This window comes from Ursus maritimus, assembly GCF_017311325.1.
Source record: "Ursus maritimus isolate PB19 chromosome X unlocalized genomic scaffold, ASM1731132v1 scaffold_X1, whole genome shotgun sequence".
In the NCBI taxonomy this organism is placed as follows: Eukaryota; Metazoa; Chordata; class Mammalia; order Carnivora; family Ursidae; genus Ursus; species Ursus maritimus.
This window is the reverse complement of record NW_024423319.1, coordinates 74,289,568-74,315,917: the sequence shown is the minus strand read 5'-3', so window position 1 is coordinate 74,315,917 and position 26,350 is coordinate 74,289,568. Positions and strand designations below refer to the sequence as shown.

General features: G+C 41.3%; 1 protein-coding gene across 2 annotated transcripts in view; it reads left to right on the top strand.

Annotated features, from left to right (window-relative positions):
• The window catches only part of HDAC8 (histone deacetylase 8), a 219,738-nt gene that overhangs the window by 63,600 nt on the left and 129,788 nt on the right, over nt 1-26,350 (top strand). Inside the window, exons 5-7 of one of the 2 annotated variants that reach the window (XM_008709722.2) lie at nt 1,793-1,905; nt 5,703-5,780; nt 6,375-6,483. The exons of the other annotated variant lie outside the window; for it this stretch is intronic. Of the exons in view, the coding sequence (XP_008707944.2) occupies nt 1,793-1,905; nt 5,703-5,780; nt 6,375-6,483 (300 nt within the window). The remainder of the gene's footprint in view (nt 1-1,792; nt 1,906-5,702; nt 5,781-6,374; nt 6,484-26,350) is intronic. 2 annotated transcript variants of the gene reach the window in all.

Here is a 26,350-nt window from a genome sequence, read left to right as displayed (position 1 = left end):
TTCTTTATATACCATATTATGTATGCTTGCCTTGTTTGTTTGTTTTTGGGGTTTTTTTTTTCCTCTGCTTATGACTTGTCTCCCTAACTTAATTGTAGGCTCTGAGGGGGAAAAGTACGTCCTGTACTGATTTGTATTTTTCCTCCTCCCTCTCTCCTTCCTCTTTACTTATTTATTTTTTATTGAAGTATAATTGACGTACAATGTCCTATTTGTTTCAGGTATACATGATAGTGATTCAACATTTTTATACACTATGAAATGATCCCCACAATAAGTCCAGTTACGATCTGTCACCATATGAAGTTATTACAATATTGTTGACTGTATTCCCTATGCTGTACACTCTTCTTTTTGCTAACACTTAATGTCCCATCTCACCTATCCAAAAGTTATGGATGTTTCTCTTTTTTGATGTGCTGAGACAGTTGACTTATAAAATGTAAGCTTTTCATGATTGGAAAACAACATCCAGGAACTTTCAAAGTCACATATTTAACTCTTATTTACAGAGAATTCATGGGTGGGCAAATCTTTTTCTCATATTGGTTTCTTCCTGGTTGCATATCTAAGGCCAAGCTCTTTTTTGCTAGATGATCACTGAGTTCACTTTCATGAGGAAGATCAATGCTTAGTGATATTTTTTTTTTTTACCAACTTCCTGCTCGCCAATGTACCTTTCTCATTGACTCAGCCTGTGAACCAGGGTATTGTTCAGAGTATGAAACGTTATTATGGAAGAGATTTCATGAAGAAGCTTATGCATTGTTTAGGTACTAGAAAGATCTTACAATCTCATAGTACTAAAAATGCTATTTTAAATGATGCTCATGCTTAGAATTCTATTTCAAGTCAAATATCAAGGAGAACCTGGGGAAAAATGGGCTGGATACTGAAAATGTCTGTGGGAGCTGACGAGATTGAAGCATTTAGGATGAGGCCTTAGAAATAAACTATAATACACTTTAGATGATAAAGAATGCTCTTTGGCATCTATTCAACAAGACTTAATGGCAACTTAATAAAAAGAGTAGGCTAATAAAAGGAGGTCACTCTTAATAAAAGAACAGGTTAATGTTGACAAGAGGTTAAAGTGACACAGTATCACCAGTAGCAAAAAAGTTAAAGGACACCAGTGAAGTCACTGAAGACAATTTTAGCGAAGGAGACAGAGTAACTTTAGAGGAGGCTGCTTCAGTATCCCTTGTAATAATCCCATTTACCGAGAGGCAACCACATGCCGCCCCGGAGGTTATGCATTTGTACATTCTACACTCAGCTTTTATGAGCAACAAGTGCAAAAACTTAGAAAGAAAAGAAAAGAAAAGAAAAGAAAAGAAAAGAAGAAAAGAAAAGAAAAGAAAAGAACGAACGAACTTCTAGGTGGTGGTGTAGGATCAGTACAGAGACTCCAATCTCCATCATCTTCTACATCTGGCTGAGCAAGGTGGTCGTTAAGGCCCCTTCTAGATTCTAGCTTTCTTAAAGTCCTATAAGTGATAATCGGTGTTCATCATGATGACCCCAGGGTACTACAAGCTTTTAAATCATTCCTGAATCATTAGAGACAATTTCGGTTTTGTCCAGTATAGTTATAATATTCTAATTCTTTGAAAATCTGGGATCTTAATCTTCTAAGCCATTTACTATATAATATTTGTAGGTAGGTTTTTGGTTTTCTTAAAAGAAGGGGGAATTGTAAGGGAATAGATCTCAGGGGTTAGATCCTTGGCTGTAAAGACTCCCTTGGATTGCTTTTGGCTGTTAGCTGTAGCAACTTGTTTTCTTACAGAGATGAAGCATCTGGTTTTTGTTATCTCAATGATGCTGTCCTGGGAATATTACGATTGCGGCGGAAATTTGACCGTATTCTCTATGTGGATTTGGATCTGCACCATGGAGATGGTAAGCCCTTCACTTTCAAAGGTGCTTTGCTGCTAGGACAGAAGGTTTTTATCAGTAAAGCTGCTTCTAGGCGACTGGTAAAAGGAGAGATGCCTGTTGCCATTGAAATTTTCGTAATTGAGAATTCTGAAGTAGGTAGAAGAGAGATTCTTCTAACTGCTGTAATTCCTCCTGTGCTGACAAAGGTGCTTTAAAATACCAGGTCCCTGTAATTTCCCCTCCCCTCTCTTCCACCAGCAAAGTTCTCCAGCAGAGAACGTTAAGAAGTGGAAATCTTGTCCAGTGTGTACTCAGCACTCAGTAACCTCCCTCAGGCCACTTGCATAGGTTCTGAGTGAATTCGGCAGTTACAGCTTGTAGTCTCGTTGCTTCTCTTAAGATTGAATGAGTGTATGATGGACTAACACTGAATTTTTCACCAATAGGGATACCAGCTCATGTAGGGATCAGAATCTGTGCCACTTTCTTTGTATTGCTAAAATATTTAGTGCTGCGCAAACCCAGGGCACCTCCTCTAACTTTTAACAGCAGCAGAGTCTTGATTTGCTTCGCACCATTAATGCCCCCTTAGACGATTTCACCGGAAGGATGTTACCCAAGCCCGCCTATGGTGACAGTTACCCACTTACTGTTTCTTTAATAAATCCTGTGTGTGACACATGTTTCCATTGACCTAGGAACACTTATCCAGTAAAATTAATTAGGGATATTCCCTCCTTTCCCCCACACCAGTGATTGCTGCTTCCCTGTTTCCAGGGATTTTTGGAGACAAACTAACATAATCAAGGCATAAGTGAGGAAAAGAATAGTATATGACAGAGGATAGGATCAGCTCTCCTGCCAAAACAGAAAAAGAAGGAAGAAATTGTGGGGGAGACCTCTCCAAAGAGTTCATCTAGATGGATGCTACCATGGAATGGTGACAGAAAATTAAAGGTAACAGAGAAAGGAGTTAAAACACCAACATACTTCAAAGTAGTATGTCCACTGAGTATCTGAATACTTAGCCAACGCAAAACACAGCCTTGCTCAAAAACCTTCAGAGGCTCCTTATTGCCTATAACAAGGGTAACATTTGGCCCATGGCTTGTTTTCATACAGCCAGCAATTTAAGAATTTTTTTTTTTTTTTTACATTCTTACCAGGTCGTAAAGAAAAAAAAAAAAAGCAATAGAGACCACGTAGGCTTGGCAAAGCCTAAAATATTTGCCATGTAGCCCCTTAGTCGGCTAACCCTTGGCCTATAGCACTGGTTCTCAAACTCGCATATGTAGCATGGTGATCCCGGGAAGCTTGTTTTAAAATTCAGATTCCTGGGCCAGGTCCACCAGATACTCAGATTTAGTGGGTCTGGTTACAAAACACAAGAAGCTGCATTTTAGCAACAGTCCAGCTGGTCCACAGGCCACACTTTAAAAAAGCAGTGCTCTTCAAGGTAAAGTCCACGCTCTTTGGCCTGTCTCTTGAGGCCTGACTGAAAGAGACCTTGCCTCCTCTCTCCAGTCTTCTAGCTCACTACCTGCTGTCCAGGCTACTCGACTCAGTGATCCCCAGACAGTCTCAGTGCTCCGACCCCCCCCTCCCCGAGATTTGCATTACTCTTTCCTAACTTAGTTTTGCTTTTTCCTCCAAGTTCTACCCAGGAGCTCAAGTTCCAACAGTAGCACATTTGCCCTGACCACTCCAGTCCAAGTGTTCTCTCCCCTCCTCAAGTCCTGTATTGTTTATATCGCTGATGCTATTTAATTATATATTGTCTTGTATTGTTAGTTAAATCTTTAATGTGTCTATGTCTTCTCCTCCCGTAGAAACTTTCAGTTCCTCCAGAGCAGAGATCAAGTTGTTTACTTCTTTCTGTCCTGCACAATGGCTTGAACAAACAGAACTATGCATATAGCAGTGGTTCAGTAAAATATTTGTTGAATGAATGAATGATTATGAAATTCAAACTATTAGTATCAGAGCTCAAGAATAGAATCAACTCTATTGAACCACGTAAGAATGAAATGACTGTCACCTGAAACCGTTCTTTCCATTTGCAATGTTATTTCTACACCATTTAGAGTTTCCTGTTTTAGCCAACTTTTATGGTGTGTTTCATTTCAGTTTATTTCCCCTCTTCAGCACCTCCCTTCCAGTGACCTCTGCCCTGCCTCCAAACTCTTACACATTTGGTTTATTTTAAATCTCCCATGATTCCATAACTAGCATCCTGTGGTGGCTTCACCAGCACTCTTAGCCTGTCCTCACTTTCTTTCACCTTCTTTTGTTTACCTAACCACTGTTCTCTTTCACACCAAGCCCCATACCCTCCACCTATCTGTCTATGTCCTTTTTTTAAAGTATGATTTGCTAACAATACCTAATGGCATTTCCCAGGAGAGGAGATACAAATAGCTACTAAACATACGAAAAGGTCCTCAACACTCTTAACACTCAGAGAAACGCAAACTAAACAAGATCCTTTTTTCTGCCTAAGTTTAAAAGGAGTAATAACACCCATTGCTAGTCAGTGTGTGAGAAAATGGGAACCCTCATTCAGCACCGATAGAAGGATAAATTGGTATCACCTTTCTGGATCAAGAAATAATCAGAATTTTTATGAATTGTCCTTGTTTATACTTCAGTTTCTAAGTTAACATGCAATTTTAATATGTTTTGTTTTGTTTTATTTTGTTTACTTAATGCCTTGTGCCTGGAGCCTTTAACTGGTTTTAACTGCCTCCCTAGGGCAAAACATAAGGCTTGGGAAATTCAAACATACCTGTGATGCACAAATACAGTTAATATTTTTCTAAGGTCTCTTTTGGCCTCTAATGAAGACTGAAAGCATTAAGTAAACACAGAGACATTTTCTTTATTTGAAGTATAAAAGAGGATAGTCCATGACTTTGCTAATAGTCCTTCCATTTTATAAATGGACTATCTAAATATAGTATGAAGATATGTGCTTCTGGGAGGAAAGGTGTGGAGGTGGGCAGTGCATTTATCTCAAATAAGTAGTGGCTTGTAACAGTTCCATCTTCCATCTCCCAGCCTCTATTCATTTTCTGCCTCCGTTTAAATGGAAAGGAGACTCATTTCTAGAAAAGCACCCCCCCCCACCCACCCAGCCATCTTTCTTCAAAGCTTTAAAACTTTATTATAAAGGTACTATTAAGGGATGAGCCAGGACTGTTAGCCTTCCATGTTTTGGCAAGAAAGATGTACTCTAAGCTGCTTAGACTTTGGGTGAACTGCATTTATAACCAAATCTGTATCATAGAGAAGCATTTTATAATTAGGTTTTCACTACATGATGCCTAATGTTTGTATTGGTCGTATTTTTCAAAGGATTGCCACATTGTACTCCTTTGAAAAAAAAAATCCCAAGAATTTAACTAGAACCACTGAAACAGAACAAAACCTAAAACTTCCAAGATGGTGCCAGTTCCCTATACTCAGCTGTATTGATAATGCTTTGATTCTGAGCTCGAGCCCTACACACCTTTTAGAAGAGGTTGTCTAAGGGAGCCTGGACATCCCGTTGCTTGGAAGGGGCAAGTGCAGTTATAACTTGCTGTGCATTTGAAAAGGAACCCCAAGACTTCAGTTGGGGCCAGAGCTCTGCCTCATCCTGTAACAGCAGAAATCAAAGACTGGAGGGTCTTGTTCCCTTTGTTCCTCAGCTCGTTAGCGTTACTACTGCTAGCCTCTCTCTTACTTCCCACAGCTGCTTCCTAGCATTTCAGTTGTTGCAAACGGGAGTTGCATATATAAAGTGATTCTTCTTCTGTTTTTCCCCCCCACCCCGGTAGGTGTAGAAGATGCCTTCAGTTTCACCTCCAAAGTCATGACAGTGTCCCTGCACAAATTCTCCCCGGGATTTTTCCCAGGCAAGTAATCTGTGTGCTCGGTATTACATTTGAAGAAGAAATGCTGTGGCTCTTCTCCACATCCTTGTGTTTCATATTTGGAAAGTTCCACTGTTGGTACTTTATTGGTGCTACCCTATGCAAAATTTTAACACAGGTCGTTTCAGGCGACAGTGATAGGAGGAGTGTCATACTTTTTCCAGATGACTTTTATGGACTGTCAACAGACAGCTCACTTACACTTACTGTCCTATCAAGACACCCTGTGTAACCCCTAACATCCTGATAAGTGCAATGATATACTAATATTATATCAATCCAAGACATATGGAAAGTTAAGCAAAGGAGTTCATCTTTTTCTGGTTTTTTTAATTTGATCTAGCCAAGTGGAAACTAAGGTTTTTCCATTTTCTTATGGTTGTCCTCTTTCCCCAACATTGTTTACAACAGTTACTTCTCTATATTATTTTTCTTAATTTCATTCCCTCAGAAATCATCACTCATCCAGGCCCGTTCTACTTACCTTTTACTGTTCTGAGCTCCTATCAGAGAATCCTTCAACTTTTGTAATGCTCCTGTTCTTAGAACTGTTCCTGGTGCTCCTCTCTTTCACAGGAACAGGTGACGTGTCTGATGTTGGCCTAGGGAAGGGACGGTACTACAGTGTAAATGTGCCCATTCAGGACGGCATACAGGATGAGAAGTATTACCACATCTGTGAAAGGTATGGCAGTAACACTGGGCCAGTAACAAGTGGCTTGCATTTCTGTAGGATGAAGGCGCTCCCAATCTTACAGATTTCTCGTGTTCAAGGAACAATTCGGAGGGGAAAAAAAAAAAGAGCCACTGTCTGCCTATGTAGCCTTTGTACACTGCTCATTATACTTAATTGATCAGGTTGCCATCCCTTGTTTAGGAGAGCTGAGCGTTTGGAACAGAGCCACACTCTTGGTTTGATCTTACCTGCTGCCCCATCTGATTAAGGTCATCCCAAGAGCAGAGCTTCTGAGCTGGCCTGGGTTATCCCTTGTCGGCTACTTTCTTAGCTAAAACCTGCATGTATGTCACTTCATTAGCCTGGGAGGGTTCATTTCCGTTTCCCATTATGGAGATCTGCTTCCATTTGCTGGTGTGAATATTGCAAAGTTCTTCATTATGAGTTCTCGAGTTCCGTCCTTTGTGTTACAATTGGGGTCAGAAAATCTGTTCTTTTTACACTGTGGTTAAGGATCAAATTACAGCCACTTGTAGGAAGACGGTTTGGTGCCAACATGTAGACCATTGGGGCTGAAAAGCCCTACAGAACGGGGCCGGGGGGTGGGGCGGTAAACTCGTCTTCATAAAAATTGCAATTGGTCAGGTACAAATTCACTGCTGACATTGGCAGTAGAGAAAGTCCGTCTGACTAGAAGTCAGCAAGTCAACATTTCTTAAGGTAAGTAATGGGGATGGAGGTGATTTTGATCCCTACCCCACTCAGCTCAGATTTCTCCCACCCTCTGGTGGAAACTGGGGCTTCCCAAAGGAGCCCGCACCGGCCACCCTCACCGGCAGTTGTATAAACAAAGCAGAAGTATTAAAAAATAAAAACTTCATGCTTCAAAGGTGCCTCTTAGCTCAAGAGATTTGGCAAGCCAAGTCATCAGGCAGCGGCTCTAGCCTCTTCATGATTTTGATCATGTCCCCTGGCTGCCTCTGTATTGTCAGACTGAAAAGGCCTTTATTTTTGGAGCCTGCCATTGATGGTTTTAATTGCCTTTCTTTGTTCCCCTCAGGCTCTGTTCTGTCCTTCTTGAGATGTGCAGATCAGAGCTCCTTATGTAACTCTACCAATGGAGATATCCTGTGGTTCTGTGTAAAAGGAGAATTATTTTGTTTTTCTTTTAATCCCCTTCTTGAGAGTGCTCAACATTTTGCTGTCTTTTTTTTTTTTCACCATAGCAAGAAACTCGGTTTTTCTCTTCAGTGCTCTGTCCACAGGATTTCCTAGAGCTTGCTTTTTCCTGGGCCTTAATTGAAAAGTCAGCACCCATCATCCTGCAGGGAGAGTTTGTAGTATCCGGCCTTCCCTAAATAGATTACCTTACACAGGCCCCTATTGAAGCCCATCTGCCAATCATAAAACCTCTTGAGATCTACCTTTATCCCCCCATCAATTTTACATTTCACTGCCTAGAAAAGCTGAGTATTATCTGCAGACCTGGGGAGTGCCTCCTCCCAAGGAAATCTACTACTCACCCTCCTTCCGTGAGAATAATGTCTGTTTCTCCCTTATATATTATTTTCTCTCCCTAAACCAGTTCCAACTACCGGACAAAAACAAATTTTTAATCCCATAGTAATTCCTGTTTCAATATAGCCTCAATATCAGACTTAATTAGAAGCATTTAAAAAGTGAATTTAGGGGCGCCTGGGTGGCTCAGATGGTTGGGTGTCTGCCTTCGGCTCAGGTCATGATCCCAGGGTCCTGGGAGCGAGCCCCCTATGAGGCTCCCTGCTCCTCAGGGAGCCTGCTTCTCCCTCTCCCTGTGCCATTCTCTCTGCTTGTGCTCTCTGGCTTTGTCTCTATCAAATAAATGAATAAAATATATTTTTTTAAAGATTTTATTTATTTATTCGACAGAGATAGAGACAGCCAGCGAGACAGGGAACACAAGCAGGGGGAGCGGGAGAGGAAGAAGCAGGCTCATAGCGGAGGAGCCTGATGTGGGGTTCGATCCCATAACGCCGGGATCACGCCCTGAGCCGAAGGCAGACGCTTAACCGCTGTGCCACCGAGGCGCCCCTGAATAAAATATTTTTAAAATAATAATAAATAAAAAGTGAATTTAGCCCCAAAGAAAAGATCCACGGAAGATCACGTATGATTTCCCTTTATAGAAACCATGTTGCCGCCCCCGCCCTAGCGTACAGGAGGCCAGCATTGACTACAGATTCTTCCAGCTTGCTTACTAAAGTGCCAGACACTCATCACCTCTTAGTTCCCAGGGCCCCCTTTGCCTCGTGGAGGCACACCGCCAATCAACACACTGATCGTCCAGAACAACAGGTTCCGGGTTTTCATTAGAGGTGCAATAATTGTCCCCTCTGATTTCTTTCAGAAGTCAAGTCTGGTCAGGGTGTTACAGGAAGGCACCTCTGATTCCAAGGGTGCCAGGAAGGCTTCCTGACCCAAACATCTCTCCCATCTGTTGCCTGAAATTCCTTTAGCAGGAAATACACTTTTATTCTGCAATAAGAAATAGGCCTTAAAATGGAATTTTGCCACAACCCCTCTTCCTAACCTTCACTCTGCCAGAGATGTATGCTTTCTCGATAGCAGATTTTGAAAGGGTTAGAGCACGAGCACCCTGAGCGTTCAGAGGAGCAGGAATTGGGTTAGTGGAGCAGTAGAGGGAAAGAGGCACAAAACACCAAAACAATCTTTGCCCAACTAAGTGGTTTTGCAGAGGTTCAGCCCTGGTAACTATATTACTTAGTTCCAGTCATGTTTTTGACTACTTGTAGTTTGTTGCTGAGAAGCAGAGTCTCTTGCCCATTTTCCATTATGACCTCTGACCCATCTGCATACCTCAAAACATATAGTCAACATAGGAATGGCTTCCTCATGTAAAACAAGTCATTCAGTGTGTGTGCTATGTCCTTTTAATCCTTTATGTTCTATGAGCCCACTGATTTTCTGGCTCACTCCTTACCTGTGATAAATAAAAGATCTCTTATGGCTGGTTCACTTAAAAGATGCTCTAATTTTCGTTTGCCACTCAGTTTCTAGTTTGCTCCTGAACTGCCTCTCCCTGCTGGATTCAGGAGTCCTTTTTCTTTTCCTATCCTTTTTTCCTATGTGGCTTTTTCCTCCGCTATAGACTGTTTGACTTTGCCAGCTAGTCCGACTTAATGATTTCATCTTAAGGTTGAGCACACCCTCTTTTTTTTTTAAGATTTTATTTATTTGAGAGAGAGAGGGAGAAAACACAAGTGGGAGGAGGGGCAGAGGGAGAGAGAAAAGCAGATTCCCTGCTGAGCAGGGAGCCCCGCCGTGGGGCTCAATCCCAGGACCCGGGGATGATGACCTGAGCCGAAGGCACACACTTAACCCACTGAGCCACCCAGGCGTCCCGAGCACACCCTCTTAATTAAAAAAAGGGGGGGGCTTAGGGTTTCTTTCTTTTCTTTTTTAATAGACTAGAGAAGGAATCTACACAGACATTTTCAATACCAAAAGACCTTGGGTTCCATCTTATGTAAAAGAACATTTCAGTCAGAGATTCCTAAGTCATTCAATACTCATTTGGAAAGGCAAGGATCACTGATTCCCAAAAGCTTCCCATAATTTTCACGGGAGCTACTGGAGTTGGTATCCTAAGTTAGAACGCTGTTTAAACTAGCATAAAGGAATATCAACATTGTTCTTGTAAGCACGACCTCCTCCTTCACATAGAAGCTGTGGGCCCTCCTTCAAATAGAGAGATGATGGTTCTGTTCTTGATTTACATGAAAGCCCACTCCCCCTCCTTGGCCACATGCACACATACACACAAAGTTTGATGGGAGAAGAAGGCTGTTTTGCCGAAGGGAGGGTTTTGCTGGTTTCCAAGCTACGTCATCTGAAAGAGGAAATACTGCTCTGCCTATGTTTAACTTGTTCTCGCTCTCCAACTGTAGCTGAATGCAATGTGAGACAGTCTTAATAATGTTTAAGCTATTACCTGAAACACTGCATTGATGACTTTGGGAGCATTTATAGTTAAGGACTATGGGACAGAAGGACAATGACACGTACTTCCTTGCTGTGGGTTCAAGAGAGGTTTTGATAAATAGTAGGGTACTGCTCTGAAATCTCAAATCTTGCAAAATGACCGAAACTACTTGTCCACTGTGAACTGTTATGACATATGTGTAGTTTGAAGAAGAAATTCAGGGTTGTACTTAAACTTCTTAGTTTTTATTCTACCTATCATTTTATAGCCCTAACAGCCAGAAAACAGCCTTTACTAAATATCCAATTAGTATCTACCTCATAGGAAAGATAGATAGATAGATAGATAGATAGATAGATAGATAGATAGATAGATAGATTTATAGTGTGTATGGATACAAAATATATTGAAGTTGACAGTTCAACATTTTGGAAAAAAACACCCTCACATTTTATTAAGAATATTCAACTATTGGGGCGCCTGGGTGGCACGGCGGTTAAGCGTCTGCCTTGGCTCAGGGCGTGATCCCGGCGTTATGGGATCGAGCCCCACATCAGGCTCCTCCGTTATGAGCCTGCTTCTTCCTCTCCCACTCCCCCTGCTTGTGTTCCCTCTCTCGCTGGCTGTCTCTCTCTGTCAAATAAATAAATAAAATCTTTTAAAAAAAAGACTATTCAACTATTAACTTGGTAAGATAATTAAGTACAGACACTGCATAAATATTTCACTGAAAGAAAAACACATTGTTAAACAAACTTCACAATGAAGAGGACTAATGAAAGGCTCTGTGAAACAGGACTTTCCAGGCAATAGCAGTCTTTATATCCACATATGCAAAACTTTGCTAGTAAGAGTTATCAACCCAACCAAGGAAATAATCTTATTCTGCTGAACTAGGGTTCCTAATAGTGGTTTATTAAAGTAAAAATCTGCCTGTATTTGGTCCTTGGCCTGTTTGCCTTGAGTCCTATGGCTTATATTCTATAGCTCAAAATTGAACGAAACCTTTCTTCCCCCTCAAAGACCACTGACCTAAAGAAAAATTTAAAGATCCCAGAAGTGAAAAAAAGAACTTACGATTTTTGCCTCCTTTCTTTTATGAGAGTATTATTATACTACTCTATTGTAAATAATATTTTTATAGCTCTTCAACTGCTAAATTCAGATGTTAATTCTACTGTGCATGGGGCAGAGTAGACTACCCAGACAGAACTTTTTCTCTAGGACGACAGCAGGCTCCTTAAAGGAATAGCTCATTGAAGCCTACGTTTTTATTCCCGTGGGGAATTCCTTTTATCCATCTGTACTGAGCTCCACTGCTGTCCAGCAAGGAAGAGAAAAAAGCATCACTAGTACTTAATATAACATCTCAGTAGTATATGTTTTTCGTGTGAGCCAAAATTCACCTCTCTGAAGCCACTCTGGCCTTCCTACAAAAGAACTGAGCACCTCAAGTCACCCAGAAGATTTTTAAAACGTTAACAAAAATGAAGTGGGAGAGCTACCTTGCAAGTAGGGGGTTTGTGTATCTTTAAGTATAATAACATTGTTTTATCCATTCGCTCAGCAAATATTTATTGAGCACCTGCTTTATGCCAGCGCTGTATCTAGGCACTGGCAGTGGTAAACAAGACGGATTAGGCTCCCACCCTGGGGCTTAGCTCCGAGGGAGCACTTGCCTGTATCAGGAATTGCACAAAACGTGTATTTGATCCTGCTCATTTGATCCTTATAGCAAAAATAAAATCTACATGCCTACAGAGGTAGGTATTCTGATTCCCATCTTACAAATGAGAAAACTAGAGCTTAGAAAAATTGATTTGCTTCAGGTCACACACCTCGTAAGTGGTGAAGCCAGAGTTTAAATCCACATCTGCCTTCCTGTTAACCATCAGCTACCATGTCCCCAAAGTGTCACTTAGAAGTATGAATTTTTTTCACAAGGAAAAAATACCATCCCCAAGACTTCTTGGAAAATTTTATCTCAAGGGATTACAGAAGACCTTTTACAAAAGATACCATTTCAGTTTATGCATATGAGCCACAGGATTTACGGTGTACATAATTCGTCGTGTTTATGTTCATGAAGAGTGCAAATTGGGTTTTGGGGGGAACATAGAATCTCCTGATCCTGAGGAATTCATTTGTAGTTTTATGGATAGAAAATAAGAATACTATTGCCAGATTTTACTCTTGGGTTTTAAATTCCTAATTAGAGTTTGGAAACATGGAGATTCTGTAAATCTGCTTTTTCCTTTATTTTCAATGGAGAAAATCCTGGCTTTCTGCTTTAGAAAGTAAGTAGTGTCCCATGTCATTTTATAGGGGTCTTCCCATGGCATTACATCCGTTCCATGTGTGTTTTCTTAGATTGGTACTGCTAAAGATTTTTGACATTACGCATTTTTGCAACTGTAGGCATAATTTACATCATCTCTTGGTCCTGGCAGAAGGCTGCATCTACCTGTAGGATAGAGATTCTTCATGCGTGCTATAAGCCGTTCATCCAATACCGGTGGAGTAAAATGAGAACCAAGGGACATCACTAAAGGACATTTAAGTGAAATGTTTCCATTCACTATTGACTTTTAATGTTAATGTTTAAAGAAGAGATGTTTTAATGATAATAGGTTTTTCTTTCATTGTAACGATAAATCATCTAGAATTTATTTTCCACTTGGGACTCCAAACTCCTTATGATTCAATTTTACAATCAGGTAGATAGATCCTCAGTGAAAGAGAGCCCAACAATTTAGGCCTACTGCTCTGGGCTTGGTGAGGTGGCAAAAGCAGTACAAGTGCATGCTCCCACATAAATATTTAAGCAGTACAAATACGTTGAAATTCTCTTTCAATTGATGAGAAGGGAAGAATCCTCTAGTGATGTGCATTTAAGGACAAATATTCGGATAGCCTTACTTACATTTTTATCACAATCTGAGAGCTGGTAAGAATTCTTTACAAAATTTTTCTCCCCTCACGGCTACACCACCCTGATCATTCCTAGCTCACTTCGGCCCAGTGATAAAGGCAAGAGAATCTGCTAATTCATTTTCTAAGCATGACACTTTGAACTCAGCCCTCTTTAAGTAAGATACTTGTATTAAATGCTTTTGTTCTATATGGTAAACTTCTATCCTGCCTGTACGTGGTATGGCAGATGTAAAATTGCCTATTGTTTCTGGAAGGTGGATGACTCAGACACTAATTAAATTCGCTGTTAATGTTAGCCATGGGTGAAAATGAGGCCAAAATGGGCCATTCATTTATTTTTCCTAGTTTGATGTGTCTTTTAAAATATTGCATTCAAAAGATACTAAGTGCCTATGAATATAGGATAATTTGGAGGGAGGATACTGAGCTCAATTATCTAAATTGTCCTGTACCCTCCATCAGTGAACTCACCCTGCCTATACCCGGTACTTAGTTAGGGTTGCAGTGCAGAACTGTTTCTCTCCCTCTCTAATCCTTTGAGCTTTAAATCCAGGTGGTTAGAGGCGCCTGGGGGGCTCAGTCGGTTAAACGTCTACCTTCAGCTCAGGTCATGATCTCAGGGTCCTGGGATCCAGTCCCGCATCGGGCTCGCTGCTCAGCAGGGAGCCTGCTTCTCCCCCTTCTCCCCCTGCTTGTGCGTACTCTCTCTCAGACAAATAAATAAAGTCTTTTAAAAATAAATATAAATAAATAAATAAATAAATAAATAAATAAATCAATCCAGGTGGTTCGAGGGACAGTTCTTACATTCTTCTCCTCTCCCTCTTGGCCATTGTCTTTCATGACCAGGAGTTCTTAAACTCTTGCACCAAGTAGCCCTGACAACGTGCCAGCCCCCAACTCTAGCCAACAGTCTTCACAGGTGATACTTTTTTCATTTAAGTCCAGGAGGCCAGTCTCCTGGAATTCTGTGCATTTGTTCTGTCAGTCCAGTGTGCACCTTTTCTTCTCTCTTCTTAGAGCTGAATGATCCGTTCCCCCTGAAGAAAGTGACCTGATTCTTCCACAGCAGTTTAATAGGTTCTGATGCCAGAACATACTCTGCAACGACCCAGAGACAGGAAGGTCATGCTCGTAAATGGAAATCTTGAGAATTATCCCCTTTCGTGCAGGCTGCTCTGAAAAGCATTCTAAAATTGACAATATCTGTGCTTGATGGAACGTTCTGACATCATACTCCTGTTACTCCTCTCAGCTGCTATCCACCATGTACCCTCCACCCCCATGCTAATTCTCCCCCCTCTGATGTTCTCATATCACTGCTCTGTCCCTTCAGTCTAGCCTAGAAAAACTACCCTTTAGGCTTTGCGTTCACATGTTATAGCTTTGAATGACCGCGCCTGACACTGCTATTCACCCAGCAGCTGCCAGCCCTGGTGAGCTGCCCCATTGTATCCTGTTGACGTGGACTGTACAGAGATTAAGTTAAATCTGGTGTCCCCCACCTGACCAAGAGGCCCGATGCTAAGTTGGGCTGAGAGTTCTGCCCTCTGTGCGCTGTTACCCACTGCACTATAAGGAAAGAGGCATACCCATTGGTCCTTAAGGAAGGACCAAAGAACAGACTCCTCAGAAAAAGCCATACTGAATAAGCGGCTATCGAGTTAACTAGTGAAAGGGTACATATGTGTGCCAGGCACTAAAGGCACCGTGTTGACCTAGAGACCACGCAAGTGCAGCTGAGGGGTGAGCCGGAGGGAAAGGGGTTTATGTGTGCCCACTCCAAGCCAAAGAGTCCTGAAGAGAAAGGTAAGGGATGTAGCAGTAGGGGTGAGGGGACCTCTTAACTATATTAGGAATGAAAGTAGAAAAATATCTATCCTATTTAAATATAGGCAAGCCTCACTAACTCAGCCTAATTAGAGGAAAGTCGGTCTGAATCATGGAATATTTTTAAATGCATTTTTATTACTTTCAAGCACTGGACACACTAGTAATTCAAATTAGACTAACAGCATCATACAGCACCTCAGGGAGGGAGCTTTTAAGAATCATTGGTAATTAGCATATCAATTATTTGTATGTAAGTGGATGTGCACAAAGTGCACAAAAAGTTTATTCTCTTAAGTAGGACAAACATTCCCCAGTGCAATCCTGTTTACACTATTAATTTGCTTAGCCAGCCCTTTTTGTGCCAAGATAGATGTATGTAAGACATGCTTATCTCCTCAGGGAAGAATGAATCGCTTCCCTGTGTTTAGTCCAGTAACTAAGAAGCGGAGCGCCACTTGATTGGTTTGGGATTTCCAGGATATGGAGTTTTGAATTTGCATACAGACTAGAGAGATTTCATATGGAGAAGATCTGGCAGCCATTGCCAGAGACCCAGTTTCCCCATCTGGATTTCATTGAAGTGGTCTGGATTTCATCAAGCAACAGGACACTGATCCTAAATGATCCACCAGACACTCTAACATAGGCATGTTTAAAATACATCCTGCCCCAGAAAAATAACTGTTAAAATATGATGAGTTAGAGTTATTCTATGTGCAGTACTTAAAAGTAATAAAAACGCATTTCTTTTTAAGTCCCACAAAAACCATGCAATATCAAGTTAATGATGAAAATCAATCCCCAAACTCTTTCTTACACACCTCATCGTGTGACGGCATTGTAGAAATTTCCAATCATCTGGGAAATGATATCTTATTTTGATGAGCTGCACCAGGTGCTAACTATATAGCAGCATTTTGTCTTTGAATCTTGGGGAGGCCCTCCTTCGTAAAGAAGAGTGAGGGAAGAGCTAGGGGCATGTTTATTGTTAACAAGTCATTATTTTCTACCTCAGTTTGAAAATCAGAGCAGTCGAATTGAAAAAGAAGTATCAGGTATATGGGGAGGGTAGAAAATATGATTAGGAAATGAGAAACAGGGATAGAGGCCTATATTTCTACCTGTACTTATTAAACTACACTCTAGGTAAATTGTAAAGTCTGCAAGGCTTAGAGAGTGAAAAGTAAGCACAGAGAGCATAAGCACCAGCAGTAAATATACACACAAATGTTGCAACTACAGTTTGGAATGATTCCAGCTCTCTCCTTTCCCCCAAGGGCATCACTATCCAGGGTCTGCAAAGGCCAAATAGCTGTTTGGCTTCCAATCTGATTTTTTGCCCAAGAAATCAGAGAAGTCGGTTTCAATTTTAATAATATATTCTCCCCACCTCTATCTAACAGAAAGGCATTTGTGTCTCTGCCCCTTCTTAAAGTGAATTTTGTGTTTGGTGAAAGGTAATAGATTGGCAGCCCTGGAAAAGGAATTACTGTATTCCCAGAACAGGTATAACCGGGCAGTGACACTGTGAAATTGCTCTCTGCCTTTGGGGAACATTAGAGTACTATTTGGGAAGTCACTGTTACGGTGTGCTGTGCTGAACTCAACAGTATCACAGTGGGCTGAAAGAATTAGCATAGCACTCAAAGGGCCTGCCGTCGGGCCATTCATTTAGTCAGTCAACATTAGGGAGTGCTTGCAATGTGCCTGGTGCTGGGGGAAGACTTTTGCAAATGTTCTGGCATTTAATCCTCACAATAATCCTGTGAGGGAGAAAATATTCTTCTTGTTTTACAGAGAAGGAAACTGAGGTTCAGAGGAGTGAAGTGATTTGTCCAAGTTGCTGTTGCAAGCATTTTGATCCCAAGGGCAGTGTTCCCCCTGAACCCTGTGCTGCGGAGGCCGCATAGAGGTTGGATGAGACCTATACCCAAATAATGTGACGTAGAGCTGCATGCGCTCTGTGCTGTGTGCCTGGTCCTGGTGCTGACAGAGCGGCAAATTGTCCTACCTGGAAGGAGACAAAGAGCTATTAGTACGTCTAGCCTTAGGATTCCTATTCTTTAAGTCTTCTTCCCTTTGGGTTTTGTTTGAGTTTTTTGTTTGTTTATTTGCTCTAGCTTAGCTCTCCAAACCAGCCTGCCTCTTCCTCACCCTACCCACCGCCCAATCGCACACACTCTGTTTGCTGGGCCCTCTGGCCTTTCAGAATGAGAGGAGCTAAAGAGCATGGGGGTTGAGTGAAAAGAGCGCTGGATTCGAATTAGAATGAGTGTTCTAATTCTAACTCTGACAGTTGACTCAGCCACTGGTAAGGTCCTTTAATTCTGAATGACTCACTTTCTCCTGTGAGAATGAGAATGGTTTATTTCAAAGAGGTAAAGAGATTAAGTAATAATAAACTAAAAATAGTGCACAGCCCTTTCTGTTGCCAAGAGGACATATAATTGATGAGTAGAATTACTTACTACAAGGCATGTAGTAAAGAAAGAAATGCCAATTAGAATTCATGTTTCTATACAATAGATTCGGCAATGAGAGAAAAGATGCCCATATAAAATGTTAAGAAACTGCATCTTGAAAGGTAAAAAACAGCCAAAGGGATGTAAGGATGGATTGTTTGTTGGGGGTAGTAGTTAGAGGTTTCGGGGCTTGAGGTTTGTTTTATTTTGTGGCTTTGGGGTTCTTGTTTGTTTTTTGTACTAAAGATGTTAATGAAACCGGTACGGCTTGTCTGAGGCTAAAAGCAGAAAGAGAAACTTACAGGAAATTAGATGTCTTCTGGATATGGCCAAGAGGCACCCATGGCCCCAAACAAAATGTCACATCATCCTTGTTGCAGGGAGCCCCCCCCACCCCAATTCTCTGCATCCCTGAACCATTTGTAAAAAATATTCAGGAATCACTGAGGCATTTACCATATGCTGCATCCCGTGGCAGGTTGAGTTCTTGCAGAATGAGTCAGCAGCACCTGAGTTGAGATAGGATTGGGGGAATTTAGAAAAAACATGCCTGTGAAAAGTTGAAGAGCTCCCGTTAGGGACTTGAGTAGTGATACTTTGGGTCCTCAACACAGTCCCCCTCTGAGTCCCATCCAATGCAACCGGTTTAAAATGTATATTATAGAAAAGGTTTCGCTGCTGGCAATAACTTTGCTCGGGCTGATTAGGGGAGTGAACAGTATTAGTAACAAATATTTCTCTCTTCTCTCCCTCTGCATTCTACCCCTTTTGGTTTTTCCACTTTGAATCTCTCCTTTTTAAATCTCTGTTGAGGAAGGCTCTCGAGGATGCCGACCGTGCTTGTTGGAAAACCTAAAGATGGTAAGACTGGTCTAGGCTGGTTTGCAAGGTAGAAAGTCAGGAGATGGGCCTGCCCCATCAGAGGGCTGGCTAGAGTGACAAATTTGGGTTACCTGATCCTACCATCAGCATTGATTACAGATAACTGTAACACCATCTCTCTGGCATCCCACTGCCCCGAGTTGAATCTTTTAGGACTTTAAGTATTTAAAAACAAACAAATCAAACAAAACCAGGTTCTGCCCCTGGTATTTAGAGGTAAAGTGGCATGAGTGAATGACCTCAAGGGCACACCGTAGAAGCTGTGGTCTACCCTGATGGAATAAAACAAAGGGGGATAACTCTACAATTTGGTTCTTGGGCTTTTCCTTTTATCTGAAAACATCATTAATGTCATCACCCCTGGCTTTTTCCCTCCTCAGGCACCCACAGCCTTCCTCAAATCAATGCCTGTAGAAACAACTGCCACAGCTTTGCTTCCTTATTTGCATAGCCTTGTCTGAAAACCAGACTGCCGAATGCTGAAGGATTGGGTTTCTCATCAAGAAACTGCTTTTCAAATGAATATCATGTGTGTTTTAGGGAAGTTACTAATGTAGTGTAATGAGATGCCTGTCCGTCCTCCCCACCCCCTCCACCCCACCTCCTTTCTGGGGAAGAGATTTTAGACTTCTCCAAAACCTAAAATTAACGATTTGCAGTGTAGCAAACAGTACTGTTACAGTGGTTAGGGAAACTTTCCCAAAAGCAATCTAGAAGAATATTTTATTCATTTATTCACTTAATGATTATTTATTGAATGCCTACTATGTATAAGGTATTGATTCTACCTGCAAGGAAGTTAATGGAAATGTTGACATTATAGATACATAAAGGAATATACATATGTATTCATAATCAAACAGTTAAATAAAATAAAATATAGAAAGTTATAAGAACTGTAAAAAAGAGGGGCGCCTGGGTGGCACAGCGGTTAAGCGTCTGCCTTCGGCTCAGATCCCGGCGTTATGGGATCGAGCCCCACATCAGGCTCCTCCGCTATGAGCCTGCTTCTTCCTCTCCCACTTCCCCTGCTTGTGTTCCCTCTCTCGCTGGCTGTCTCTCTCTCTGTTGAATAAATAAATAAAATCTTTAAAAATAAATAAATTTTAAAAAAAAGAACTGTAAAAAAGAAAATGCTATTGGTACTCAAAGGGAGAAAATACTTCCAAAAAAGACTTAATTGAGGAGGTAACATTCGATCTGGGCTCTAAAGGGTAGCTAATTACTATATCTTTACAAAGTGTGAATATGTATGTGTTTATGAAATCTGGGTCAAATTTAAATAGATTATAGGGAGGGAAGGATCTTCTACACAGAGGATCCAGAAAGATCAAAGTCAGGAGAGGCTGAGCTATGTACAAAGAACATTGGTTTAGTTTGGCTGGACTGTAAAGTGCATGAGAGGGACAAGTTGCAAAGAAGATTGGAAAAGTGGGTGGGAATCACATCGTGCAAGACCTGGAATTCTTAGCTATGAAAATTTGTACCATGTTCTGTAAGCATTTGGGGAGCTGCTGAAGAGTTTAGAATAAGAGAATAATATGATCAGAGCTTGCTCAGCAAGATTAACACTCAAAAACAGAATAATGCTGTGGCTGCTACTGCTGCTCTACAGAATAATGTGTGGGAAGTGGCTGGCACAGGCACCTGACGAGTAGCAGCTCGGGAAGTCATGGGAGTAGGTACATTGTGGTAGTTAGTTTAGAGCATGGACTCTGGTGCCAGGATGCCTGGGTTCAAACCCCAGCTCTGCCACTTAATAGCTGCATATCTTGCACAGATTTCTTTACCTTTCCGTGTTGCCGTTTCTCCATCCATAAAATAGAATTGATAACAGTACCTATCAAATAAACTGTTAAGAGAGTCAGACGAGCTAACACATACAAAGTGCATAGAACGGTGCTGTGTTTTGAATGAAGCGCTCAATAAAGGTTGGCTGCTATTATTATCAGTTTTTTATCCATGAAGGAGATGGAACTTGAGCTAGGCTATAAAGAGTGAATATGATGTACATGCGTAGAAAGGTGACTTGCAGGCACACGGAAGTTTAGGACAAAAAGCATACTTTCTGGGCAAGATGACTGAAGTGAACCGTGGACAGTTTAGTTGGCCTACAGAATAATACGAGTTAAGGGGTTATTGGAAAATAAGATAAAAAGGTAGGCTAGAATCAGACCATGAAGGACTTTGAATTTTAGGCTAAGAATTGTAAGCATTATCTGAAGACAGTACAGGGACATTGAAGGGTTCTGAGTAAGGAGGTGACTTGATCAAAACAATCCCTAAGGAAAATTAATCTGATGGTAGAGTGTGTGCATGATGGATTGGAGAGGTAAGAGACTTGAGACAGGAAAATTAATTAGGAAGCTATTGATGTAATCCACAAAGGAGGTCATAAGGGCTAGTACTGCTGTGGGAGTGGAGAGGGAGGAATGGGAGGGAGAGAGATTGGTGCAAGACTGGTAACTGAAGAGGAGGAAGGACAGGGAGAAATCACAAAGAGCCTCGGAGTTTTGAACATGGGTGACTGAAAGGATGGGGTATCATTAGCAAAGACAAGGAATAGAGAAGGAGGCAAGATGACAGGTTCGGCACAGTCAAAATGGAGCTGTAAATCACAGCTGACATAGTAGAAATTGCCAAACTGATCCTAAAATTTATATGAAAATTCAACCCAGAATAGTTGCAACAATCTTGAAAAGGAAGAACGAGGTTGGAAGACTTATACTTCCCAACTTCAAAACTTACTAAAAAGCTACTGTAGTCAAGACAGTGTGGTGCTGGCATGAGGTTAGACTTATAGAGCAGTGGAATGTAGTTTAGAGTCGAGAAATCTGCACAATGTTACCCATTTGGTTTTTACCCAAAGAGTGCCAAGACAATCAAATGGGGAAGAACAGTCTTTTCAATAAATGGTGCTGGGACAACTGGATATCAACATGCAAAAGAGTGAATCTAGACCTTTACCTCACACCATGTACAAAACTTATGTCCAAATAGTCTAAATGACAGAAATAAAACTACAAAAGTCTTAGAAGACAACATAGATGTAAATATTCATGACCTAGAATTAGAAAATCTTCTCTTAGATATAACACCCAAGTAACCAAAGAAAAAACAGATAAACTGGATTTCATCAAAATTAAAAAAAAAAAAACTTTTGTGCTTCAAAGGATGCTATCAAGAAAATGAAAGATAGGGGCGCCTGGGTGGCACAGCGGTTAAGCGTCTGCCTTCGGCTCAGGGCATGATCCCGGCGTTATGGGATCGAGCCCCACATCAGGCTCCTCCGCTATGAGCCTGCTTCTTCCTCTCCCACTCCCCCAGCTTGTGTTCCCTCTCTCGCTGGCTATCTCTATCTCTGTCAAATAAATAAATAAAATCTTTTAAAAAAAAAGAAAATGAAAGATAACCCATAGAATGGGAGAAAATTTTGCAAATTGTATATCTGATAAGAGACTTGTACTTAGAATATACAAATACTTACAACTCAATATTAAAAAGACAAATGGCCCGATTTGAAAATGAGCAAAGGACTGGCATAGGCATTGCTCTAAAGAAGATATACAAATGGCCAAAAAGAACACGGAAGGATACTCAACATCAATAGTCATTAGTGAAATACAAATTGAAACCACCATGAGATACCACTTTACACCTGCTAGGATGGCTCTATTCAAACAAAACAGAAAATAACAAGTATTGGTGAAGATGTGGAAGAATTGGAACCCTCATATATTATACATTGCTGATGTGAACGTAAACTGGTGCCACCGCTGTGGAAAACAAAGTTCCTATAAATGAGGCAAACTAAACTGTCCATGGTTCACCTCAGTCACCTCGCCCGGAGAGTATGCTCTTTGTCATAAACTTCGTTGTGCCTGCAGGTCACCTTTCTACACACAGAGTTACCATATGACCCAGAAATTCTACTCCTAGGTATGGAACCATGAAAAATGAAAACCTATCCACAAAAACTTATACACAAATGTCCATAGCAGCATTTTTCATATTAGCCAAAAAGTAGAGATAGCCTAGATGTCCATCAACTGATGAACGGATAAAGAAAATTTGGTATATACAGATAAGGGAATATAGTTTGGTCGTAAAAAGGAATAATGTGGTTTCTGGGGGGGTGAGGTTTCTTTTTTTTTTTTCTTATTAATACGGTATTTATTTGTCTTCCCTCTGTCAAACCCTAAGTCAACCACTTTCCCCAGGCTGCCTGGGGGAGGTATAGGAAAAGGAATATACAGGGCAGACGAGACATGCTACAACATGGATGAACTGTGAACATGTTATACTAGATGAAAAAAGCCAGTTACAACTCATATATTATGTAATTCCATTTATATGAATGGTCAAAATCATACAAATCCATAGAGACAGCAAGTAGATTGGTGGTTGCCAGGGCCTGGGGATTGAAGAATGGTAGGAGTGGGTAGTAACAGCTAATGGGTACAGAGTTTCTTTGGGAAATGATGAAAATGTCCTGAAATTCATCGTGGTAATGGTTGTACAACTCTGTGAATATACTAAAAGCTGTCAAATTGTACACTTTAATTAGGGGAATTGTATGTTATGTGGACATCAGTAAAGTTGCTTTTTTAAAAAAGGTTTAAAAATATTTTTAATGGAGCTGTAGCCAGTGATGACCAAGTACAGATTTTTGAGTAGTATCAACTGTCAGTTGCTTCTGAGAAGTCAAAAAAGATAACAGAGAAAAGGTTTTGGATATCATAACCCAGAGGTCTCTCTCCCTTCAAGAGAGAAACCGAGAACAGTAAGATCAGAAACTGGTTTGCAAGAAGGATGTATAGGTGGCCCATAAGTGGGTAAATTTAGCAGTGCTGAGAAGGGGAGGAGGAGATAGACAACTTATAACCTAAAGGAACAGAATTAGTGGGAAGACAGAGACTAAAGATGTAAGAAAGAGCTCATTGGTGATACATGGCCCTTAGAGCAATAGGGAAGAGGATCTAGTGCCTAGGTGCTGAAATTAGCCTCAAGGAAAAGCAGAAATATGAGGGAACATTGTCAGGTAAAGAAAAGAGGTAGAGAAAGGCATTTATTACACACAGCTTCAACCAGCTCAGTCAAGTATGAGGCAGACAAAGTTTGATCTAGAAAGATACATATCAAACTTTGTCTGTCTCATACTTGACTGAGCTGGTTGAAGCTATGTGTAATGAATCAACAGTCACCTCTGGAGAGGGAGTGGGGATGGAGAGAGATTTTTCACTTTTATTTGATAGACTTTTGGGTTTTTTATTTTTATTTTTTTAAAGATTTTATTTATTTATTTGAGAGAGAGAGCACAAGCAGGGGGAGCTACAGAGGGAGAGGGAGAAGCAGACTCCCTGCCAAGCCAGGAACCTGATGCGGGACTCAATCCCAGGACCCTGGGACCATGACGTGAGCTGAAGGCAGACACTTAACCGACTGAGCCACCCAGGCATCCCAAGTGTACATTCTTGATGCTAAAAAAAAAAAAAAATCAAGTAAGTATAAAAGTCTATCAAAGGAGCATCTTGTTTACCAACAAGAGGTGAAGCAAATGATTGCCAAACTTTGCAGAGGGAGTGGCACATATGGATCACTCAGTAAATGTTTATGGAATTTGTTGAATTGGAGTCGTAAGCATAAACTATAGAGGAAGCAATTGGCTTGACTTCTCAGCTTTCTCCAGCAGAACAGAGCAGAAAATTCTGACAGAGTAGTTTATCCAAGGGCTTCAGGATTGACAAGGCAAAAACGACAAAGGTGTGAGGGAATCAAGTATGCTCATAAGGGTTTTTGAAATGACTAATCGTATTCTCCAAAATGAGTAGTGAAGCAAATGAGGTCAAAAGATGAACTGGTGGACTTTGAAAATAGGAGAAAGAGAAGGAAACAGGAGTTAAAATAAAAGAATAAAGAACAAGTTCAATGGGAAGATAAAAAATTATATACAGGGGCGCCTGGGCTCTTAGCCAAGCCGCCTGCCTTCCGTCTGGCCAGGTCATGATCCCAGGGTCCTGGGATCGAGCCCCCATCGGGCTCCTGCTCGGCGGGAAGCCTGCTCTCCTCTCCCACTCTCCCTCCTTGTGTTCCCTCTCTCGATGCCTCTCTCTGTCAAATAAATAAATAAAATCTTTATTTTAAAAAGAAAGAAAATTATATACAGGAAAAGCAGTTGGAGTTCAGAGAAGTGAGCATTTCCAGGCACTTCCCTTCCCAGGCTCCAAAGCATGGCTATCCTAGAGATAACTAAAGTGGAGCACAGATGGACATCACTGTTGTTCAAAAGGTGAAGAAACTGTGATTTCAGAGAATTGAAGGGTCACAGGGAGGGATGAAGCATGAGAGACCATGGACTCTGAGAAACAAACTGAGGACTTGAGGGAGGGGGTGGGGAAATGGACAGGCTGGTGATGGGTGGTGGGGTGGGCACGTATTGCATGGTGCACTGGGTGTTATACGCAACTAATGAGTCATGGAACTTTACATCAAAGACCAGGGATGTACTGTATGATGACTAACATAATATAATAAAAAAAACATTTAAAAAAAAAAAGAAGGGTCACAGGGGAAAGGGACAGGTCTCTTTTGTTCAGTACAGTAAACCTGTTGCCCAACATAGTGCCTGGTATACAGTAGGCATTTAGTTAAGATTTTTTTGAATGAGTGCATGGATATTATAGCACTGATCACAGTTACTTGTTTTCCTATCTTCTTTCCCTACTGTGCAATGTGCTTCTTGGGTCTTACTTATTTCTGTATCTCTGGTGCCCAGCATAGGTAAGAATAGGTGCTTGAATCAAGATGTGAGGAAGCAAATGAATAGTGGACTGCAAAAAAGAATGACAGGGAAAGGAAGAGACAGAAAAACTTGTGAACCAGGTGCTAAAGTCCTTAAGGGAGGTGAACAAGTACTTTGTAGGTCTCTAGCTAGGACCTTCGCTGTTTGAGTAGTAGAAGCAAATGACGTTGACTCAAAAGAGGTGAGATTGATGAGAAGAAAGAACACCGGATTTGGAAGATCCAATAGGAAAAGGATTATTTCAGTTTCTCTCTCCCCCTCCTTTGAATTCTGGAGGAATTGGCACAGTGTGTTTTCTGCTCTGACCGCCCCCAACCCCCACCCAGTCTGTCACTTAGCCCTCTCATTTTTTTTCCCAATTCATCTTACCTTGCTTCCTGTTGCTCTTGTGCTTGGAATGCTTCAATACCCTTTTCGCCCAACCCCTCTGCCTCCAGACTTTCTCTCTTTGGCCTTCCATGCAACAGCAAAAATCAGAGTTCCTAAGCATCATTTTTCGGCAACATCAGTCCTTATACTTCTCTAGTGACTCCCATTTGACTGTCAAACCAAATGAAAACGTTCAGTCCTCCATGTAGGCCTCACACAGAAGCTATCCTCACTTGCAGTTGCTTTGATGTTTACACTGTGTACGAAATACCTTACCTTTTCCAAAACTTCTAATTACCCTTTTCTCCAGCCATCCAGAGCCTTCTTCATCAGAATTCCCTGGGGACTCGTTTTCTCTTCCTGGCTATCATTCAAACAGCTGTCCCTAACACACCTGCCCGCCTTTATCCTTTCCTCTGTCCCAGTACAGAACACTCATGAATGTTATATGTATATGCTTTTCTTGTGTGTCAGTATGAGCTGCCCTATCAATTCTACCCTAGAAGTATCTCCCAAATCCATCTCTTCTTCCCTTCCCTTGCTGCCGCTGGCCTGGATGGGTGCAGACGCCCCCTGATAACCTTCAGTATATCTTATGCTACAGCCAGAGTA